We start from the raw sequence: 17,536 nt of genomic DNA, 5'->3' as shown, positions 1-17,536 counted from the left end.
GCCTATTGCACGCTGGTAACAGAAGATGAGGCTGGGTATTTTAAAAAAAGCACCAGACAGCCCTGTGTTTCAGAAGAGGGAGATAATCTTTTTCATTGCACCGGATTATTCTTCCTTTCCTTTATTCATTCTCACTGCCCCTCCTGCACTGCTAGGATATGTAACCCCAAAAGGACACAGGACCAGCCCCAGTCTCCACCCCAGCCTAATACTGATATACCCCTTTGCTTTGCCAAATGTATAAGGGAAAACTATTTCTGCTGTGAGCCCCTTTAAGAAGGGAAATAAAGCTGCTTGATTAAAGCTACCTGTGTTTCTTGCCCTAGTCGAGTTTAATTGAGTATAGTTCTTCCAGCCTGTCTCATGAATGCTCCAATTTGCCATAATTTGCATTTCCTTGACATTTAATCAAAGTCTGTTACACATTATTTGACACTTCATTTTTCAGTTACAGCAACATCTTTAACAGCTTTGTTGAAGCAGCGAGGCATTTTGACAACTCGACAACTACGTAAGGGATCAGAAAAAGAAGAGTCTTGCATTTGACCATCAGAAAGCAGACCAGTGAGCGCTTAATAACCATGTACAGACGACTCTGAGGTGAGTTCCTTCTGTCAGTCTTTAGCAGTAGTGGTCAGTAGGTGATGCGTCGTGCCATTTTGCTCCTTATGATAGCTATCCCTAGAGTGATCCACTCTATACTGCCCTGGGCAGAATCCCCCAGGGGCACTTCTCCTCTTCAAGCCAAGAAGCAGTATATGGAGCCAGTATGTAAAAATCCTGTGGTTTAGAATAAATGTTTCTGTTCCAGGAGTTTTGGAAAACTATTTAGTAACACTTATTGTATTTTTTTTTCCTGCTGGTGATCTGAGCACCACATAGCAGACCAGCAGTATAAGCATCTGATCTTGCAAAAGATCCAAAAATTCTTTCAGAAAAATTTATAAAAATACAGACTCTAGAAAGGAATTTGCCTGTACAATGTGTACAGCTCTCAAGTTTGTCCCAGAGTGGCTTCTTACCATGCTACCATTTGAAAATGAAAGGAATGCATCCGTATTTCTTCTGTCCATGAAGAACCTGCTCCATCCCAACCTGTATCTGAAAGCAGGCGATGGGCCTCAGTTACTATGTGGAAGTGGGCAAGAAAAGACCCAAGCTACCATCAGATAGGCTTTGCAGTTTCAGCCCCAGTGCTGAAAAGGAAAGGTGTGCTTATTGATGCATTGCAGTCGCCGTTTACTATGAGCAAGAGTCTGTTCTTGCAGCAGCCAGGTGATTCACTGAGAGTCTGGCTAGCCTTGCTGCAAGAAGAAGTTCTCTAATGGTCATGCTGAGGCTTCAATGTATTCACTCTTTGGTGCTGCTACCCTCAAATACTCTGGGTTCTCTGCTGCAGGAACTTTTAAGAGACCATTAGGTTTGGTTTCCTTCGGTAAGAAGTCCTGCTGGTAGTCAGGATTGTCCAGATTTATTTGGTGGTTGCCCACCTGGATCCAGTAAGGAGAGCTCTCAAAGACTGTCTTAGCCAGTGGAGACTGATTGGTGTTGAGATACTCAGGGTTGTCCACAGCTGTGCTGTGTGAATTCTGGTAGCTGGAGTCCGTGGGGACCTTTGAGTTTGCTGTGAGTGCGAAGTTGTTGTAGATTGGATTCTGGACTGCTGAGGCAGATGTTTTCTTGGGCACCAACTGGTTTACGTACTCTGGAATAAAGAGAAAATAAAAATGAGAAGGAATGAAAATGAAGACATATAACTAATGCAGCCACTTGTATCACTCCAGGCATACTGTCAATCTGGCTCCCACTTGCTCTTTACCCACAGCATCTCACTGAACTTCCCAGATTGGAAGAGACACAAAGGCAGGGACTGCCATGCCATGGCACCAAACGCGCTACTCTGAAGTTCAGGAATACCTTCAGGAATTGAATTTGCAAAGCTCCAGAAAGATGGCCTGGACCATGAGACAGTGAGATAGCTACTGCTGATTTTAGTGACATGGGGGTGGCTACGTCCCAGATACTGTTGTGAAATTGCAGTCAGGGAGCTATGCTGCCAGAAGCTGTTTCCCAAGAAAAGTGTTTAGAGATTATGAAAATGCCTAGAAAATGCGGGACTGGCAATAACAGAGACTTGTTTCACTTAAATGCCATCCCTTGCAGGGTCTTTCACCCATTTTTAGCTGTGACCTATTCTTAGAACTGTTGTTTGGGTGTTTTTAAGAACCCAAAGCATCACAACTTCATAACCGAGCACCAGCTCCCTCAGTGCTCTCTGGCTTGCTCTCCAACCACCTACGCTCTAAGTACCCATGAAACCATGAGCTGCTTTCTCTCTATCAATCTCTGAATGCAGTGAGACTGCCAGAAAACTGATATGGTTTAAGGGGTGAAGCCCAGCTTTTAGAAAATATTTTCCAAAGTGTAGGAGTGGGAGAAAGCTTTTAACACGTAACTACACATGCGAACTCTGTGGCCAGATGGCACATATGGCAAACATGAGGAACCTGACTTATGGGGGAACCAAAATGAAGAAAGGGTACGTGCCTGTATTTCCCTACAGAAAAAGGAGGACAATAATTATATTCAGAGGAGGACAATTATATTCAAAACCAGGTGGCTTGTGAACAAATAGCAATGAGATGGAAACATGGGACATGCACTCACCCGGGGCTGGCAGGAAGCCGTCGTCTATGCTGTCCTCCAAGAAACCACCTGTTGGGTCTGAGCTATACCTCTGGACAAAGCTGTCTTCCCTCACAGGGTGCCCCTGCTAGGTTGGATGTAGAGAAAATCAGAATCAGAGGAATTGTTTTGTCGAAGTTTATCCACATAAGAGAAGTTGAAATGATCAAAGGGCTGGAGCACCTCTCCTATGAAGACAGGCTGAGAGAGTTGGGATTGTTCAGCTTGGAGAAGAGAAGGCTCTAGGGGGAGCTTATAGTGGCATTCCAGTACCTGAAAGCTGCCTATTAAGAAAGCTGGGGAAGAACTGTTCATGGGGGCATGTAGCAGTAGGACAAAGTGTAATCATTTTAAACTTGAAAAGGGAAGATTTAGGTTGGATATTAGGAAAAAGTTCTTCAATGTGAAGGTGGTAGATCACTGGAACAGGTTGCCCAGAAACATAGTGGAGGCCCCATCCCTGAAGACATTCAAGGTCAGGCATGATGGAGCTCTGAGCAACCCGATCTAGTGAAGATGTCCCTGCTTATTGCAGAGGGGTTGGATTAGCTGACCTCCAAAGGTCCCTTCCAACCTTACACATTCTATGATTCCAAGTTACTCCTTTTTTAAAGGTCATCCCACTTACCCCGTTTCTGTCAATGCAGGTCGTAGCAGAGTTGTTGCTAGTAGCACTCTTAAAAGGAGAAAGAAAATACAGACATTATGAGAAGCAGTTCACTCTTAACATTGCTTGTCATGTTTCCACAGAGGAAAAATTCCATACCAGTGAACTCAAGAGAGGAGTGCGGGATGTTGAAGGGCTGTTGAAAAAGCCTTGGTGTGGCACGAGATACTCATCCGCATCCACTATATCTTCCATGTCCTCCTCCTCCATCAGGGTGCGATAAAACTTGGAGTCTGTAGGGCTAGGCAGGTGCATCCTATCATCTCCCTGTGAGACAAGTTGGCATGAGAGAAGACTCACAGACTCCCTTCAACCCCTCATTGTCCCCTTCTCTGACAGACAAAGTAATTTGCAAGAGGCCTGATATGCAAAATCTTGATCTGTGTGTTTAACCAAATTCACCTAGAGTTTCGGGGAATTTGGGCCTGAAATTTCTGTTGATGCTGCTGTAAAAATAGCTGCATTTTAAGAGTATCAAACTCAGTTCTTCCCTCAGGACTGTAGTATGGACTGTGACTTGTCCTAGACAGGGACCAGTACTATGAAAATAGTGATTGATCTTGAAATTCTGTTTATGGTTCTAACTGAATGCCTTAGACCTGGAAAGCAACGGTAAATCTGGCCTTACCTTATCCATACTGTCTGCTTTCATATGCATTACTAACTACTTTGGATGTCATATTAAATGCCCATCAGACATCTTCCTACCAGTGGGCTTAGTACCTGTATAACGAGATAGCGTGGGGGGTCACGGGCCATTTTTGAGAACTCTGCTATCAGTTCGCGGAACTTGGGACGGCTGTCTGCATCGATCATCCAGCCTGGAGGGATGACAGGGAAAGAAATGCATAAATAAAGTTGTTTTGGTGATCAAAGAGCTTAAAATATAATGTAGCAGTGGAAAGAACAGCACCATACATGCTGTTGAGGATTTACCCGTAAGAGACCACCATAAAAAGTTCATTCACCAGTCACTGCTGTGAATTTCAGCATTTAAAATGCTGAAAGAATGAAGGAGGCAATAAAACCCCATGCTGGGAAAGCTCCAGGCTGACCCTGTCTCCTCTCCTGCTGGCTTATCTCCACTTGGGCAGGCAGGTCCCACCTGAGTGATAATAACCCATCAGTCCTGAGGATCAAAAAAAGGCCAGTCTGGATCAGTCCAAACTAAGCTGTCCTGAAAAAGCTCTTGAAGGAGTGAAAGCAAACTAAGATAAGTGGGAGCCTGCAGGTGTGTAGTGATTTGACCACTTCATTTTCACTGTGCTGCTTCGTAAAATCCCAGGAAGCCTAAAGCAGAAGCTACCCTCTATCAGATGTCTTTGAAAATACAAAGCAACCTCACTGGGGACACTGTGAAAGATTAACCGTATTTCAGCTGTATTTAATTAGTAAATGGACGTCAACAAAAACAAGTCCTACAGCTTAGAAAGATAGAAGATATTTTCAGTATAGATACTGGTGGTTTAACATCTGAGATTACTTAGGAAACCCACACTTTCTGTTACCAGCTAACAGATAAGATGTTGTTTAAAGATAATAAAGGTCAAGCTTAGTTTGTCTGGAGGACTTCATAAGAAACAGCCTATCCACAGTAATGGAAAAACGAAGTGATAATATGCCATCTGGAACCAGCATTAGACAAAACCTCATCATTGGCAGTGACTTTTTTACCACACTAGAAATATGGTACCCCACCAATTCAAGAAGAAATTATTTTTTCCTCTTAGACAGAGTGGAGCATTTGGGAGTTTGCTGCTGCTGCAGAAGTGGCATCCACTTTTTCTGAATTTATCTCCAAGTTGCGTATGTTTAAATACTGCTTAATTAAAAAGCAAAAAAAACCCTGTTGTGCCAACAATTCAGAGCATTTTAGTTTATACTCTGCTTAAAAAATAAATGACTCCTAGGTCTGAATTGCTCTAGACAAAATGGCATGGCTTCAACAGGGTCTGTGCTGTAGACTCTAAACACAGGATGACCACAGCAGTGAAAGATGGGCAACCAAGTCCTGTAGCAGAAGGGAGGCTCAAACCCCAGATCCTTGTGCTCTTGCATTTAAATTCAGTGTAACAGTATGAAAGAGGAACGGGACACTCCACTGGTGGTGTTTTAAAAGCAACAGGTACCTGATGAGGTGCCCAGAAAAATGCCACATCTGGACTGACACGAAGGAATGGCAATGGATGGAGCTGCTGAGCTTTGAGAAGGCTCAGCCTCTGAAGACATGCTCTAGTGCAGAGCTTTTGAAGACATGGGACATGACTGCTGCAAGTGGAGATGTTGTCATGGCTGAGGTGTCAGTAGGGTTCAGCATCACCAAGAAGGAGCTTTCAGGACACTGGTTTTGGGACTGGACACCTCCCAGACTAGGTGCACACACCTGGATCTGTTCCCTACCAGCCCTGGTGAGTGCAAGGATCGGTCTCTCCCTGTGCCATGCCTGTCCTTACAAAGCAACACTAGGGCTCTCCAAGGCTCCCCAAAAGTGCTGCACGATGGGGTGTTCACAGTAGCGTGGGTCCTATTTCAGAAACAAGTACATTTTGCTCCAGTGAGAAGATCTTAAATGCCACCTAGTGGGCTTCTTATCAGCATCCTCACAGACACTACTGGTAGTAGGCAGGGATGTGGCAGTCATGGTCTAGAGATGCATAAGAAGCCAGGTAATAATTTTAGTATTTTAGCAGTTGATACAGATAGAAAAGAGGTTTGGGGTTCAGAAGCTCTTTGATGTGCCCTAATAATGACCAGAAAGTGCTACAGAGACCCTCAACTCCTGTGCTACTTTACAACAACAATTTCAGCAATATGGTGAAAAGGAGCCATCCAAAAATGAGGAACAAATCAGATGAGGAACTCTGGATCCTCCTGCGTATCTGTGCTCAGAGCACCCCTTTAGTGAAAGAAGCACATAACCCACAATGCGTGTGACTGCAGGGGGAAGTACATTACAGAACCAAGGGGGAGCCTGGAGGAGAAGGCAGTCTTGTTTTCTAGACATACAAAACCAGAGTATCAGATAAAAATGGGCCTTATGCTGATCCTGACAATACTAGTTTAAAATAACTGAGACTATCAGCCAGCAGTGTGAATGGTGAAAAAGCATTCGGTGGCGGAATTAGTGCCTAATGAAACCGTATCCCATGCTCAAGGGATATTTTTGTGCCATCACCAAGAACACAGCGTATACAAGTACAACATGATGAAGGCAACTGTGCTACTTATTCGACTTAAGTGAGCACCCACAACCCCAAATGCAAACTCACATTTAACCATGATCATGTACACATCGATGGTGCAGATGGGGGGCTGGGGCAAACGCTCGCCCTTCTCCAAGACAGAGGAGATTTCACTGGCGGGGATCCCATCGTATGGCTTGGACCCGAATGTCATCAGCTCCCAAACCGTCACACCTGCAGGGTGGGATGAGAAGAACATGAGAGACGCTTTGCTGGGAGCCAAGGTGCTTGGCCTGGGCATGGAGAGGTGGTGAGTGGAGGGCTTTCCTAGAGGCACTGTGTTGCCAGAAACCCACTCAGGAAAAGCGTTTTCTGCCATGATTTTTAAGAGAGGCAAATTAATAAAACAGGTTGAAATCATCCTGATTTCCTTTTGGAGGGTTTTTTTGGGGTATTTTGGTGGAGTTTTTTAATCTCAGCTAGTATTTCAGTGTTGAACATCCCACAAACTTTCCTGCCCACAGGAAGGAAATGCAGGTTATTGCCTTCTAACTCTGACATAGCAAATGATTTTAAAAATGGAAGTTGTCTTGTTTCAAAACAATCTCTTTGGAGACAGGCAGGAGCAGTTTTTGAAAGACGTGCTAACCAGTTGCCTCAGTGTTTTCTGCAGACATACCAAGTACTCTTCTGATGTAGTAGTTGTGATCATCTGGTAGCTTAGGATACAAAACAAGGTTTTGGATGCCAAGATACATAAACGGATTAAGAGGACCAGGGACTGTAGTTTTTCTAAAAGGACACAGGATCTGACCATCTGTGTAAGATACTTCCCAGCAATATAAGAGCCCATGGAGTGGAAATTTTGGGGTAAGTTGTTTTGGAAATTTTCCTTTCTGCTCTTTGTTCTTTCAAGTTGGCTTAGAACTATACCAAATATATAACTAGTTCTCTAAGGAGGTTATCACTTTGTTTCCTTTTTAGCATTGTCCTTTCAATACCAGGACAGTACAAACATTTTAGGTCACAGCAGAGTTATGCTGATTGGCATGGCTGATGTTTTCTAAGTCCTCCCTCTAGTTCTGTGGCTTTATTGTCAGCCCAGTTACAGTGCACGTAAAGTTGCTGAAGAAAAGTGTCAACAGTACTTCAGCAAATGGAGCAGTCTGCTACCTGAAGGGTAGGACTACCTCCCTGAAAGGGAGGGCTCATCGTCTGAAAGCATATTCTGCAAAACATCTCACACCTCACTAACATGTAACATCATGTCATTGTGATTTGGGCTCATTGTTTATGTTTAATTTCTCAGTATTCTCATAATAAGAAGAAAAAGGTCTGTGTAGAGTCACTACTGAGTCCTGCAATTTTCCAACCCATTTGCAATAATTATAACTGGCTTTAGGCTCACCGTAACTCCAGACATCACTTTGATGGGTGTAAATCCGGTGTAAAATTGACTCCAAGGCCATCCATTTAATAGGAACCTAGAAAAAAATCACAAATAAGCTTTAAGAGGCCAGCTCAAAATTAGTCAGTAATATTTACCACCAGGTGGTGTTTAAACCAATGTTTTGATTGCAGATGGGGAAAAAACCAACCAACAAACACCATAACTATCCAAGTGGTAGGGCAGGCAACTTCAGAGTTTCATATTATTGTTTTCATTTATTATGTCGAATCTGGGAACTTGTGAAATATCAGGCATGTTAGAAATACTTCTTACAAATTAGTTTTACAATATTTTTAACAGTCAAATTGTTATTTTTTTAACCTTCTCCTATCATAGCAGGACACAAACCCAATCTCAGTCTGTATGACAAAGACTGATCTGTGCTCATATGGTTTCCATTTATGGTCTCCACAATATTTGCAAGCAGCTTCTCTTTAATTCCTCAGCAGGACACATTCCCTCCATCAGCACGTAGTACAACACGAAGGCGTGTTGAACCAAGTTTGACAGGTCTTTCTTCTGCTATAAATATACAGCATTCCCTTTCGCTTTATGAACTGTGGAGTGTTATTGGTGTTGGCTACGCTGATGAATTCAGCCATGCTTGGTTCTTTTTTCTTTTTTAAATGTTTTTTTAATAATCTTGCTTTTTCCCAGACATTCTGGGTGGGAATTTCAAAAGCATTTGCTGCTCTGCTACCTCCGCTCTCGCTGCAGTCCCACTGGCCTGACGCTGCTTTGGCTGATTCCAGAGGACTCCCACAGGCTTCAAAGGCAGCACGCTGAGACGGCAGCTGAGTGCTTTGAAAAACCCACTCTCTACTTTTCCCCTGCGCTGAAGACCCACGTGCAAGCACGAACACGGACGGACGGGCGGCAGTTCATTTCTCTGATGCACTTTACCTTGCCTCCCTCGGCGTGATACTCCTTCTCGTCGGCACCCAGCAGCTTTGCCAGCCCAAAGTCTGTGATTTTCACATGCTGAGGAGTCTTAACCAGGACATTCCTGGCAGCAAGGTCACGGTGCACCAGGCGACGCTCCTCCAAATAGTTCATTCCCTGCAACACGACAGACCACGGGTAAGCATCACATGCTTTTAGGCTTGGAGGTGTAAATGAGTTACCTAACGTCAGCTGCTCTGTGGAACCTGTACGCACACAACCATAAACACATGGTAACCTATCCCCACTTCAGAAAAACGCTCGCTGTTCAGATTTACATGCCTCTTACTGCAGGGTGAGGATGTGCACTTGCACAGTTACAAGGAGAAGTAACTATTACAGCCCAGAAGCCTTTCTTGTAAGTCCACATGCCAGTGGAGTCATGGAGAAAAAAGGGAAAGTAGAGGGTATAGGAGGGGATGCAATTCCTTTGGGATTTAGTTCAAGAAATATAAAATTAGGACAGAGATTGAAAATAAGGGGGAAAACCCTTCTTACAGCTGGATTTGAGCAACCACAGTGATTTCAGGAGCGCACAGAGCAGAATTAAGCTGTCGCCTCCCATACACATACAAGCCGTGCCTACAGAGACTATGCAGATACTAATGGCCTGGGAGAAGAGTCAAAGCAAAAATAAATTTATTGTTTAACGTTGCTGATTCCGTGTCTTACTGCAGTGTACTCTGCTTTCTCCCTGCTAACAAAGAGGCATCCCACTGCAAAGGTGAGAAAAGGAAATAAAATAAAAGAATTAGTTTTATGGCTGAGCTCAGAGCTGCATGCGTTTTCAAGTCCTCTTTGAAAAGGCAAGTTCTTCCAGTTTCATTGCCTCGCAGGATTAGACTGGGTTCGCCATAGCATACGTGCTTTTTTGGTACAACTGACTCTCCTGGAAGAATACAATTGTGCTGGTTTGACTTTTAAGGTACGAATCTAACAGCTGCATTTCTGACCACAAAGATTATTCCCCTTTTCTTCAAGTCCAATCTCTTGGTGCAAGGAATCAAAAGGCTAATGATTTCCTGCAAGATTCTTTATAAAAACCACAATTATTCCCAGTTGATAGGTTTCTGCTGGCGGCAGCTTACGTGCTTGTATTTTTATGAAGAGAGAACTAATAAAAAAGTACTTCTAACCTACAAAGTTAACACCAAAATGATCATGTTGATGTGATGACAGAGGACTGAAGGGAATAATTCCGTTCCAGCCTCCACCCCCTTCCTAAGCCCACTGCTAACTTGGACCACCATCGAATCTTCCACCCGAGTCCCTCGGCAGAACTTCACCCATGCGCTGCTCATATTTGCCAAAACAAACCACCCAAACAAGCTGGCTCATTGCCACTATGAGCGTGCATTTAATCACACGAATAGATCCTTTGTGAGCAGAGCTCTTGACACAAAAAATCTTGAGCTGCCAACAGAAAGCAGCCTATTTAAAAATAATAAATTAAAAAAATCACATAATCCAGCCCCAGTAGGACAAAAAAATTCCCGTTAAACATATCTTGCTGCTTTATTAAGACTCAAAGCTACTGAAAGGCAGAATATCAGTTTCACACTAAGCTGTTTAAGATTCTAGCTACTAGATTTGTGCATGTGCATAACTGTACACCAAAGATGTTGAAGTGTTCATTTAGAAAGTTCAGCAGATCTATAATTGTGTGCAGGCCTGGGATTTAAAGCCATTTTTCATCACTAAGTGTGGGACCAATGTGTTCAAAGAGTTACTTCACAGTGATTCTGCATGTGGAGTGTCTAGGCTCTGTCATAACATCTTGTCTAAAAGACAGGACTCTATCTCAGAGAAAGATAATGTTTATAGATGCAAAGAAAACTTAATTCAAAGCTGTGAAAACAGAAACAAAAATAAGCTTCCCAGGGAACTTGCCTCCTGCTGGTTAGTCACCAGACATAAATATATCTGTTTCAATTTCCCCCTCCTCCAAAAGTACATTTTTAAATAATCAGAGGGCATCCAAAGATCTGGCATGACTTTATCAGACACCAGACACTTTGGTGGGAAAGTGCCGTACGTGTGATTTATGAGCACTTTGAGGAGAACTTCAGTGCAGAGCAGCACAAAGGAGTATGCTGAAGGTCAGACGTCACTGGAGAGGGTAGAGGTTGCCATGGTCAGATGTTGAACTGGCATTAAAAAAAATCAAACAGAAGCTAACAATTGTGAATGGCAACCGTTTGGGCAAGTGATACCCCAAAGATCAGTCTGTAGACTGATTTTGCCACCTTAAAAATTAACAAGGAGGAGGAGGGAAATGTGGCCTCCAAAGGGACTGAAAGCAGGACAGAGCAGTAATTGATTTTAAACAAGAGAGCGAAAGAGTCAGACAAAGGCAGTTCACATCCCGGGTGAACACATAAATTAAAATTTGCTTGCTGTGGAGCATGCTGTAAAAATGTACACACACTGAGATGAAAAATGTGCTCTGTATACTTTTGGTGGATACATTTCTGAGGTCCTCAGCATATTTCCTGAAAGCAAACCATGGCTGGGCAAGCTTGGGATGTATACAAGGTCTCGAGGGACCGATAAGGCCTTAAGTGTGTGGTTAGCTTGGAGACCGTCATTCACAAAATAAGCATTATTAAAGCAGCCAGGCTTTGTGGATACTACCATCTCCTGTGACAAATCTCCAAGAAACTACAGCTATTTTTATACTGGTTTTGCACCATTCTTCCATGCTTGCAAATGACTAACCACCTTCCAAACTCAGTGCATTGCTGCTGAGGGCTAGAGGCTGTACTTCAGTCCCCTTTGCTGCTGTTCTCTTTGGCAACCAGTGCCAGGTGTGATAATGAGTCTTTTGTTTGGCACTATGGCCACTGCAATTAGATTTTACAGGCACCGACTTGGTGCATATGAATTGCAGAACAGCCCTGAGGTGCCTGAATGTCTTTTGGGCACAGCCAGCCGGCCCTAGAACAGAACTGGTATTTATTACTCAGCAGTTTTGATCCCCAGGGTCATTCTCCAAGGCACACAAGGACAACATCACCGTTTGCCCTATGGCACAGCACTAAGAAATCCACTTAGGGAAGCAGCACTTTGATATGGAAATTTCCAAATTCTATCCCCTTCCTTGCCACAGCTTCCTTGCATCACTTTATTCTTTCATCACAGGGTGTTTAGTTAGGACATAAATGCCTTGGTGGTAATATTGGTAGGAGCATTTTGAAGAATAGTTACGGTTTGCACAGCAGCTTGAAAACAGTAAATCCTTCATGACAAAGTAACTGCTTACTTTCACAGATAAGGCATCTAGGAACCACGTGGTGAAATATAAAGGCTTACAGAGACAAATTAATAAATGAATACATTACGTGCTGTCAGATCTCCATGTTAAGAGCCTGAATTTTAGCTGGTCTGGCGGCGTGCCGGTCTGCTTACCTTTGCAATCTGCACACACCAGTTGAGAAGGTACTGGGAGCCGATGTTGTCCTTGTGCTCTCGGATGTAATCAAGTAGGCAGCCATAAGGCATCAGCTGTGTGATGAGCTGAACCGTAGAAGTGAGGCAGATTCCCAACAAGCGGCACACATGAGGATTGTCAACACTAGCCATCACGTAAGCTTCCTGAGGAGAAAGGAAGAAAGAGCAATGTGAAACACACTCTTAGGCGTGACACAAATACTTGGAGACAGTTTAAAATAAGTTGGTTAGTCAAGAGGTTGCTAAAATACTATATGCTAACTCTGGGTCTCATATCACATACAAAGTACTTGTATTTCCCCACTCTGTAGACCAAAGTTTTTCCATTCAGTGGAAGATCCAGATTTTTAACACTGAAGCATCACTGAGATGCTGCAGGAGAGCCAGTCTCTCTCTCCTGGCACACCAAGCAAACACTGGACATAAAATCCTGGAGAAAAGACATGCAGATTTAGGAGGAATTAATAAATTGAACAACAGCTGGAAGCTGATGGGATGTCATCATTCTGAGAACCTAATTTCAAGGGCAACACATCTTGTGAACATGTGTCTTATGGGTTTTTTTCTTCTCCAGATCTTTTCTCAAAGAGAAACTACTGACTAGGAATCAGTATTTTTGAGACTTATGCCTCTCTGCCAAGGTTTGTACTAACACAGAATGTCAAAAGTTGTCATCTAGGATGTGACTGACAGTTTGATTTTTAATTTAAGAGACTATGTTCTTCTTGACCATGTTGTTCTTCAGTCCGTGTCAAAGCAAACAGGTTAATAACCAGTTCACCTCTTTAGAAGCTTGAATATTTGTCTTACTTCAAGGAACACGCTGGTGAAAATACTGTCCCCAAATGGAAAAGCTGGTTTAGACCTATATAGCAATACAAGCAAAACCACAAAGACACCTATTATGTGGGGGCCCAGGCATAATAAACCCTTTGGTCAACTGGAGTTTTGGGTTTGAGTTTCATAAATATGTGAAAAATGCTTTCAAGCCTGGATTCATCCTATGCAGCTTTAGGTACCTAGCTAAGGTACCCAAGGTACCTCCTCTTCCTTTGCTCTTCTGTGGGGCCCTACAGTATGCTCCAGACACACTGAATAATGCATCCTTTAACATGGCCTCAGGGTAAAAACTCTTGACTTCATGCTTTCTGTGTGCAAAAATTACATATGGATTGAAATTTCTGGTCTGTATTTATATTGATATCTACTGTCAAGTGTCAGCTCAAAGAATGGATTCCAACTGGGAAAAAAAAGTTAAGAGCTGAAACGGTTTGGGTTTTTTAACTAACTTTGTGCCTGGTTTATAGTATGTCACACCTGGATATTTTTAAAGCCATTTGATTGAAAACCAACACAACAGGAAATAAATGGGAATTTTTCCATGCAGTGAGTTTTTAGGTCAGCATCTTAATTCAGCATCTGGAGCGACACCAACTAATCATCCCTTGGCAGTTCAACATTAGTCCAGCAGCCCCCCAAAGCCTCAAATCATTGTGAAGACACTTTTGTGACAAGGAAAGGAGCGAAGCTGTGCCTTCTAAGAGCTTAAGAAAAGAAATACCATAGCACTTTACTCATCATCTAACAAGCTTTCCACAGATGTCACATAGCTGTGTAGCTGGTAAGAACTATTATTAAACAAAGTTATTAAAGCAATGACGTTCAAGAAATAAGCAACTCCAATTCTTAAGCAATACTTTCTGGACTTAGTATTGTCATTTGATGTGCCAGACTAAGCAAAACATGACGCAATGCAGCTTGTTCTGAGGTGCTAAATCTTCATCCACATTTGGTATCCTTGTTTTGGAACCCTTGGGATGAAAGTGGTGTCCAGGCAGCCAGGTTAAAGATGATCTCCAGCAGAACTGGGTAAGTGCTCCTCAACCTACTGCATGATATGAGTAGGACATTGAAAAACAACCCTTATAGACAGCACTGATTCTGTGGGTTTATATCAAGGAAAGACAAAGCAAGAATACAGTCTGCTATTCAATTGCATAGATATTTGTGGCTGCATTTTTTGAGAGCATCTTGAAAATCTGTTATATGCTGCTCAGAAGTAAGCTGAGATCAAAGCATGCTAATCTCTCTAGGCTACCAAAGCAAGCGGTCCTATCAGTGAAGGACATCCATTCCCCTTCCTGAGATTCAGATCCATATTGTAGTCATTTCAGAGGGGAGGGAATCTGCAGAGTCAGAGCTGTTCTCACTGCCCATCTGCTGCGCAGACCATGTGGGACTGACCTGGGGGCTGAGAACTGGGATGCTGAAAGAGCAGGGTGGGTGTACAGACCACACAGCTTTCAGGGAGCATCCAAACATTGACACTGCCTATTACATTTGATACTGCAAAGTAAAATAGGGCACCGCCTCCTCTCAGGGAGCAGAAGGGAACTGTTGTGCGGTCGTGGGTCCCTCAAAGGAGTCCAAGACATTAAAGTAGGCCTTTGTTTCAACTGATTATCTTGGAAATCTCTGCGGTATGCTCTGACCTGCTCCAAGTATGCTTGGTATTCAACAACAATCTTCTGAATTAGCCCTACCCTAATAAAGTCAGTAAGAGCTCGCCTGGATTATATGAGCTAAAGCTGCTGTGCTTGTTCTATACCTAATGCAGTTCAGTAAGACAAATCATCTTTAATTGGACATTATTATCTCTGAGGTTTCAGTTGGTTGCATAGCAAAAATCGGTTTTGAGAGGAGCCTTTGGAGTCATCCCTCTGATGTGTTTCACTGTTTTTTAAAAATATTCTTCTGAGATACAGAATTAATTTCACAGATCAAATAATTTTTAAAAATGAACAGGACTGAAAAAAAGCAAGAGCTTTTTGTTAAGCATACTAATTCAAAGGAAAAGATAACACGGAGATATGCTACAGAAACTTCTTTGAAAAGAGAAAGTACTTTTGATATCACCAAAGAGCATGCAGTCCCTGTGTCTACTGCCCTGTCTACCACCCTGTTGTGTGACTATCTTGACCTGCTGAAGACAGGATGCAGTACCCTAGACTTACTCATTAACCCTTCCCTCAGTATACAGGAATTTAATGCAGTTAAGCCCAAAGCATCCTTTGCAAAGACCATGTTACGCTTCTTATTACTATGAAGTGGGAAACACAGGGCAGAGCTCAGGGCAGGCAGCTGCCAGCACCTCCATGCAGGGAACGACAGCAAAGGGAGGGACCACAGCTCCTCAACACAGGCAGGCGAGGGGCAGGCCCCAGGCCCACAGGGGTCTGGGACCTGGGGAAGGGCTGAGGCTAGCCTGGAGTCTGACTAAACTAAAATCAGGATGGATATTGTTACACATATGGATTCTGATATGGACCACTTATTCTTTTGAATTACTGCAATACATGTATCAAATCATATGTATGTAACACATCATCTGTTGAAGTATTGGAATAACACTGTTTATTCGGGGTGACTGGAAGGTTTGTTCACAACCATTCATCCTTACACTTGTCACTATGAGACTTAATCTTTTGTTAAGACCTTCACTAGCTTGAAACATTTGACATGAACCTTCTTAGCTGAGGTGTCATTTGCTATCCAAAGCTGTGGGGTTTTTAAAAATAAATTTACTGCTAAAGTGGTTTGGTTCCTACCAAAGAAAAATTTAAATAAATCCATTTTTCCCTGTGGATGAAGGACCATCACTCCCACGCAAACAGGCTGCCCCAAACTGCTGACTTGTATTTCACAGGTCTATTTGGGATGTACCAGGGACGTGCACCCTGTCCCTGCAAAAAAATACTCGATAGAGGAGCCAAATCCGGGCTTCCAACCTGTGCATTCTATAGGCACACTCATGTGGATATAGCCAGGAGAAGCTTAAAACACTTCATCTGTACCTAATACACTGTGTTGCTTGGGGAGTCTCTGGGCTGACCTGTCCTTCAGAGTGGTCAGCGGGCTCCTGCTCAGGGCTTGGAGGGCTGAACAGGACACACATGTACATACATGCAACACATCTGCTGTCGCTGAGGACTGAACCACAGAGCAGGAAAGCTGAACTGAACATATGCTGAATATCTCAGTGCTCCTCTCTGCAACCAGCGTTTCCCTTTCCTTGTGTATAAATACATATCCTTGGTGCTTTTGTGTTGCATGGCTTTAGATCTAGTGACAGAGTTGAGATTTTTAGCTATTCCAAGTTCAGAGAACTTTGTATTTAGGACTCTGTCTCACCTACAGTAAACTCATCCATTTATAAACTCCTGAAACCGTGTCCCATAGACTTTTCCTCTGTTTTCTAAAGCTATATCCAAGCAAGACAATAAAATTCCCATGCCTCTTTCAGGAAGAGAGATAATTTCTTGCTGTTTATGGCAGAGAAATTAGACAGCTGGGTTTTTTTTCCCCCTTTTGGATTTATAGTTAATTTAATCCTATGTAACCAAGCAACTAGCTTATGACAATCTGCAATGTCAGGATTCAAAAATCATTAGATCTGTTATTATTGGATTTAGTTCTACTGCCATAATGGTAAGGAATGCCACAGTTTAAGGCCTGAAACATCACAAGTATGACATCAGTATTGGAACTGCAAGCAAGTGATTCAAAGGAGACACAAAATGAATGCAGTTTGGGGTGAAAATATCTTTCCCCACCCAAAATTCTGAAATCCCTTTGGTTGTTACAGAGGAAAATCCACAGGCCACTGACAACTTGACAAAACAAACACGAAAACTTACATCAAGTATTTCCTTGTTGGCTTTTGGTGATGTAGCCTCTCTCAACTCTTTAATAGCGACAGGAATTTTAACCTTCTCCCCTTCTGGGATCCAAAGTCCCTACCAAAAAGTACAGAGAGTTACTCAGTCTCATATCTAACAGGTTAATTCTTGCAATTACATACACATTTTACATTATCTCAGTAGCCTTCAATATTCTGAGCAGTGAGAAGACATGGAAGACAACAAATACATGCCAAAAAATGTGTCTTGTGGGCACTAATAACAAAATCCTTTTAATGGAGCGAGTGGTATTTTTCTTTCAGTCACCTCTACCATCTTTTTTGAAAAAACACATTTATTACTGTCCTTGTATACACACATAGCCAAAGGGACACATAACGAGCAACTACCGTGGATGGAAATCTAATTCATTAGTGCAGCACAGCAAACCCATGTACCTTGCCCCTTGCCATTTATATAT

The 17,536-nt window shown here is 42.8% G+C and overlaps 1 protein-coding gene across 1 annotated transcript in view; it reads right to left on the bottom strand.

Annotated features, from left to right (window-relative positions):
- Positions 1-392: 392 nt before the first annotated feature.
- The window catches only part of EGFR (epidermal growth factor receptor), a gene marked incomplete at its 5' end in the record, with an annotated part of 159,111 nt that continues 141,967 nt past the window's right edge, over positions 393-17,536 (bottom strand). Inside the window, 10 exons of the mRNA XM_084280568.1 lie at positions 393-1,705; positions 2,668-2,773; positions 3,314-3,361; positions 3,452-3,619; positions 4,076-4,173; positions 6,622-6,768; positions 7,943-8,018; positions 8,888-9,043; positions 12,335-12,520; positions 17,074-17,172. Coding sequence (XP_084136694.1) covers positions 1,329-1,705; positions 2,668-2,773; positions 3,314-3,361; positions 3,452-3,619; positions 4,076-4,173; positions 6,622-6,768; positions 7,943-8,018; positions 8,888-9,043; positions 12,335-12,520; positions 17,074-17,172 — 1,461 coding nt within the window. The 3' untranslated portion in view covers positions 393-1,328. The remainder of the gene's footprint in view (positions 1,706-2,667; positions 2,774-3,313; positions 3,362-3,451; positions 3,620-4,075; positions 4,174-6,621; positions 6,769-7,942; positions 8,019-8,887; positions 9,044-12,334; positions 12,521-17,073; positions 17,173-17,536) is intronic.

The sequence above is a fragment of the Gallinula chloropus genome (genome assembly GCF_964237585.1).
Source record: "Gallinula chloropus genome assembly, chromosome: 2".
NCBI lineage: Eukaryota > Metazoa > Chordata > Aves > Gruiformes > Rallidae > Gallinula > Gallinula chloropus.
The sequence above is the reverse complement of the archived record's forward strand: the minus strand, read 5'-3'. Positions and strand labels throughout refer to the sequence as shown.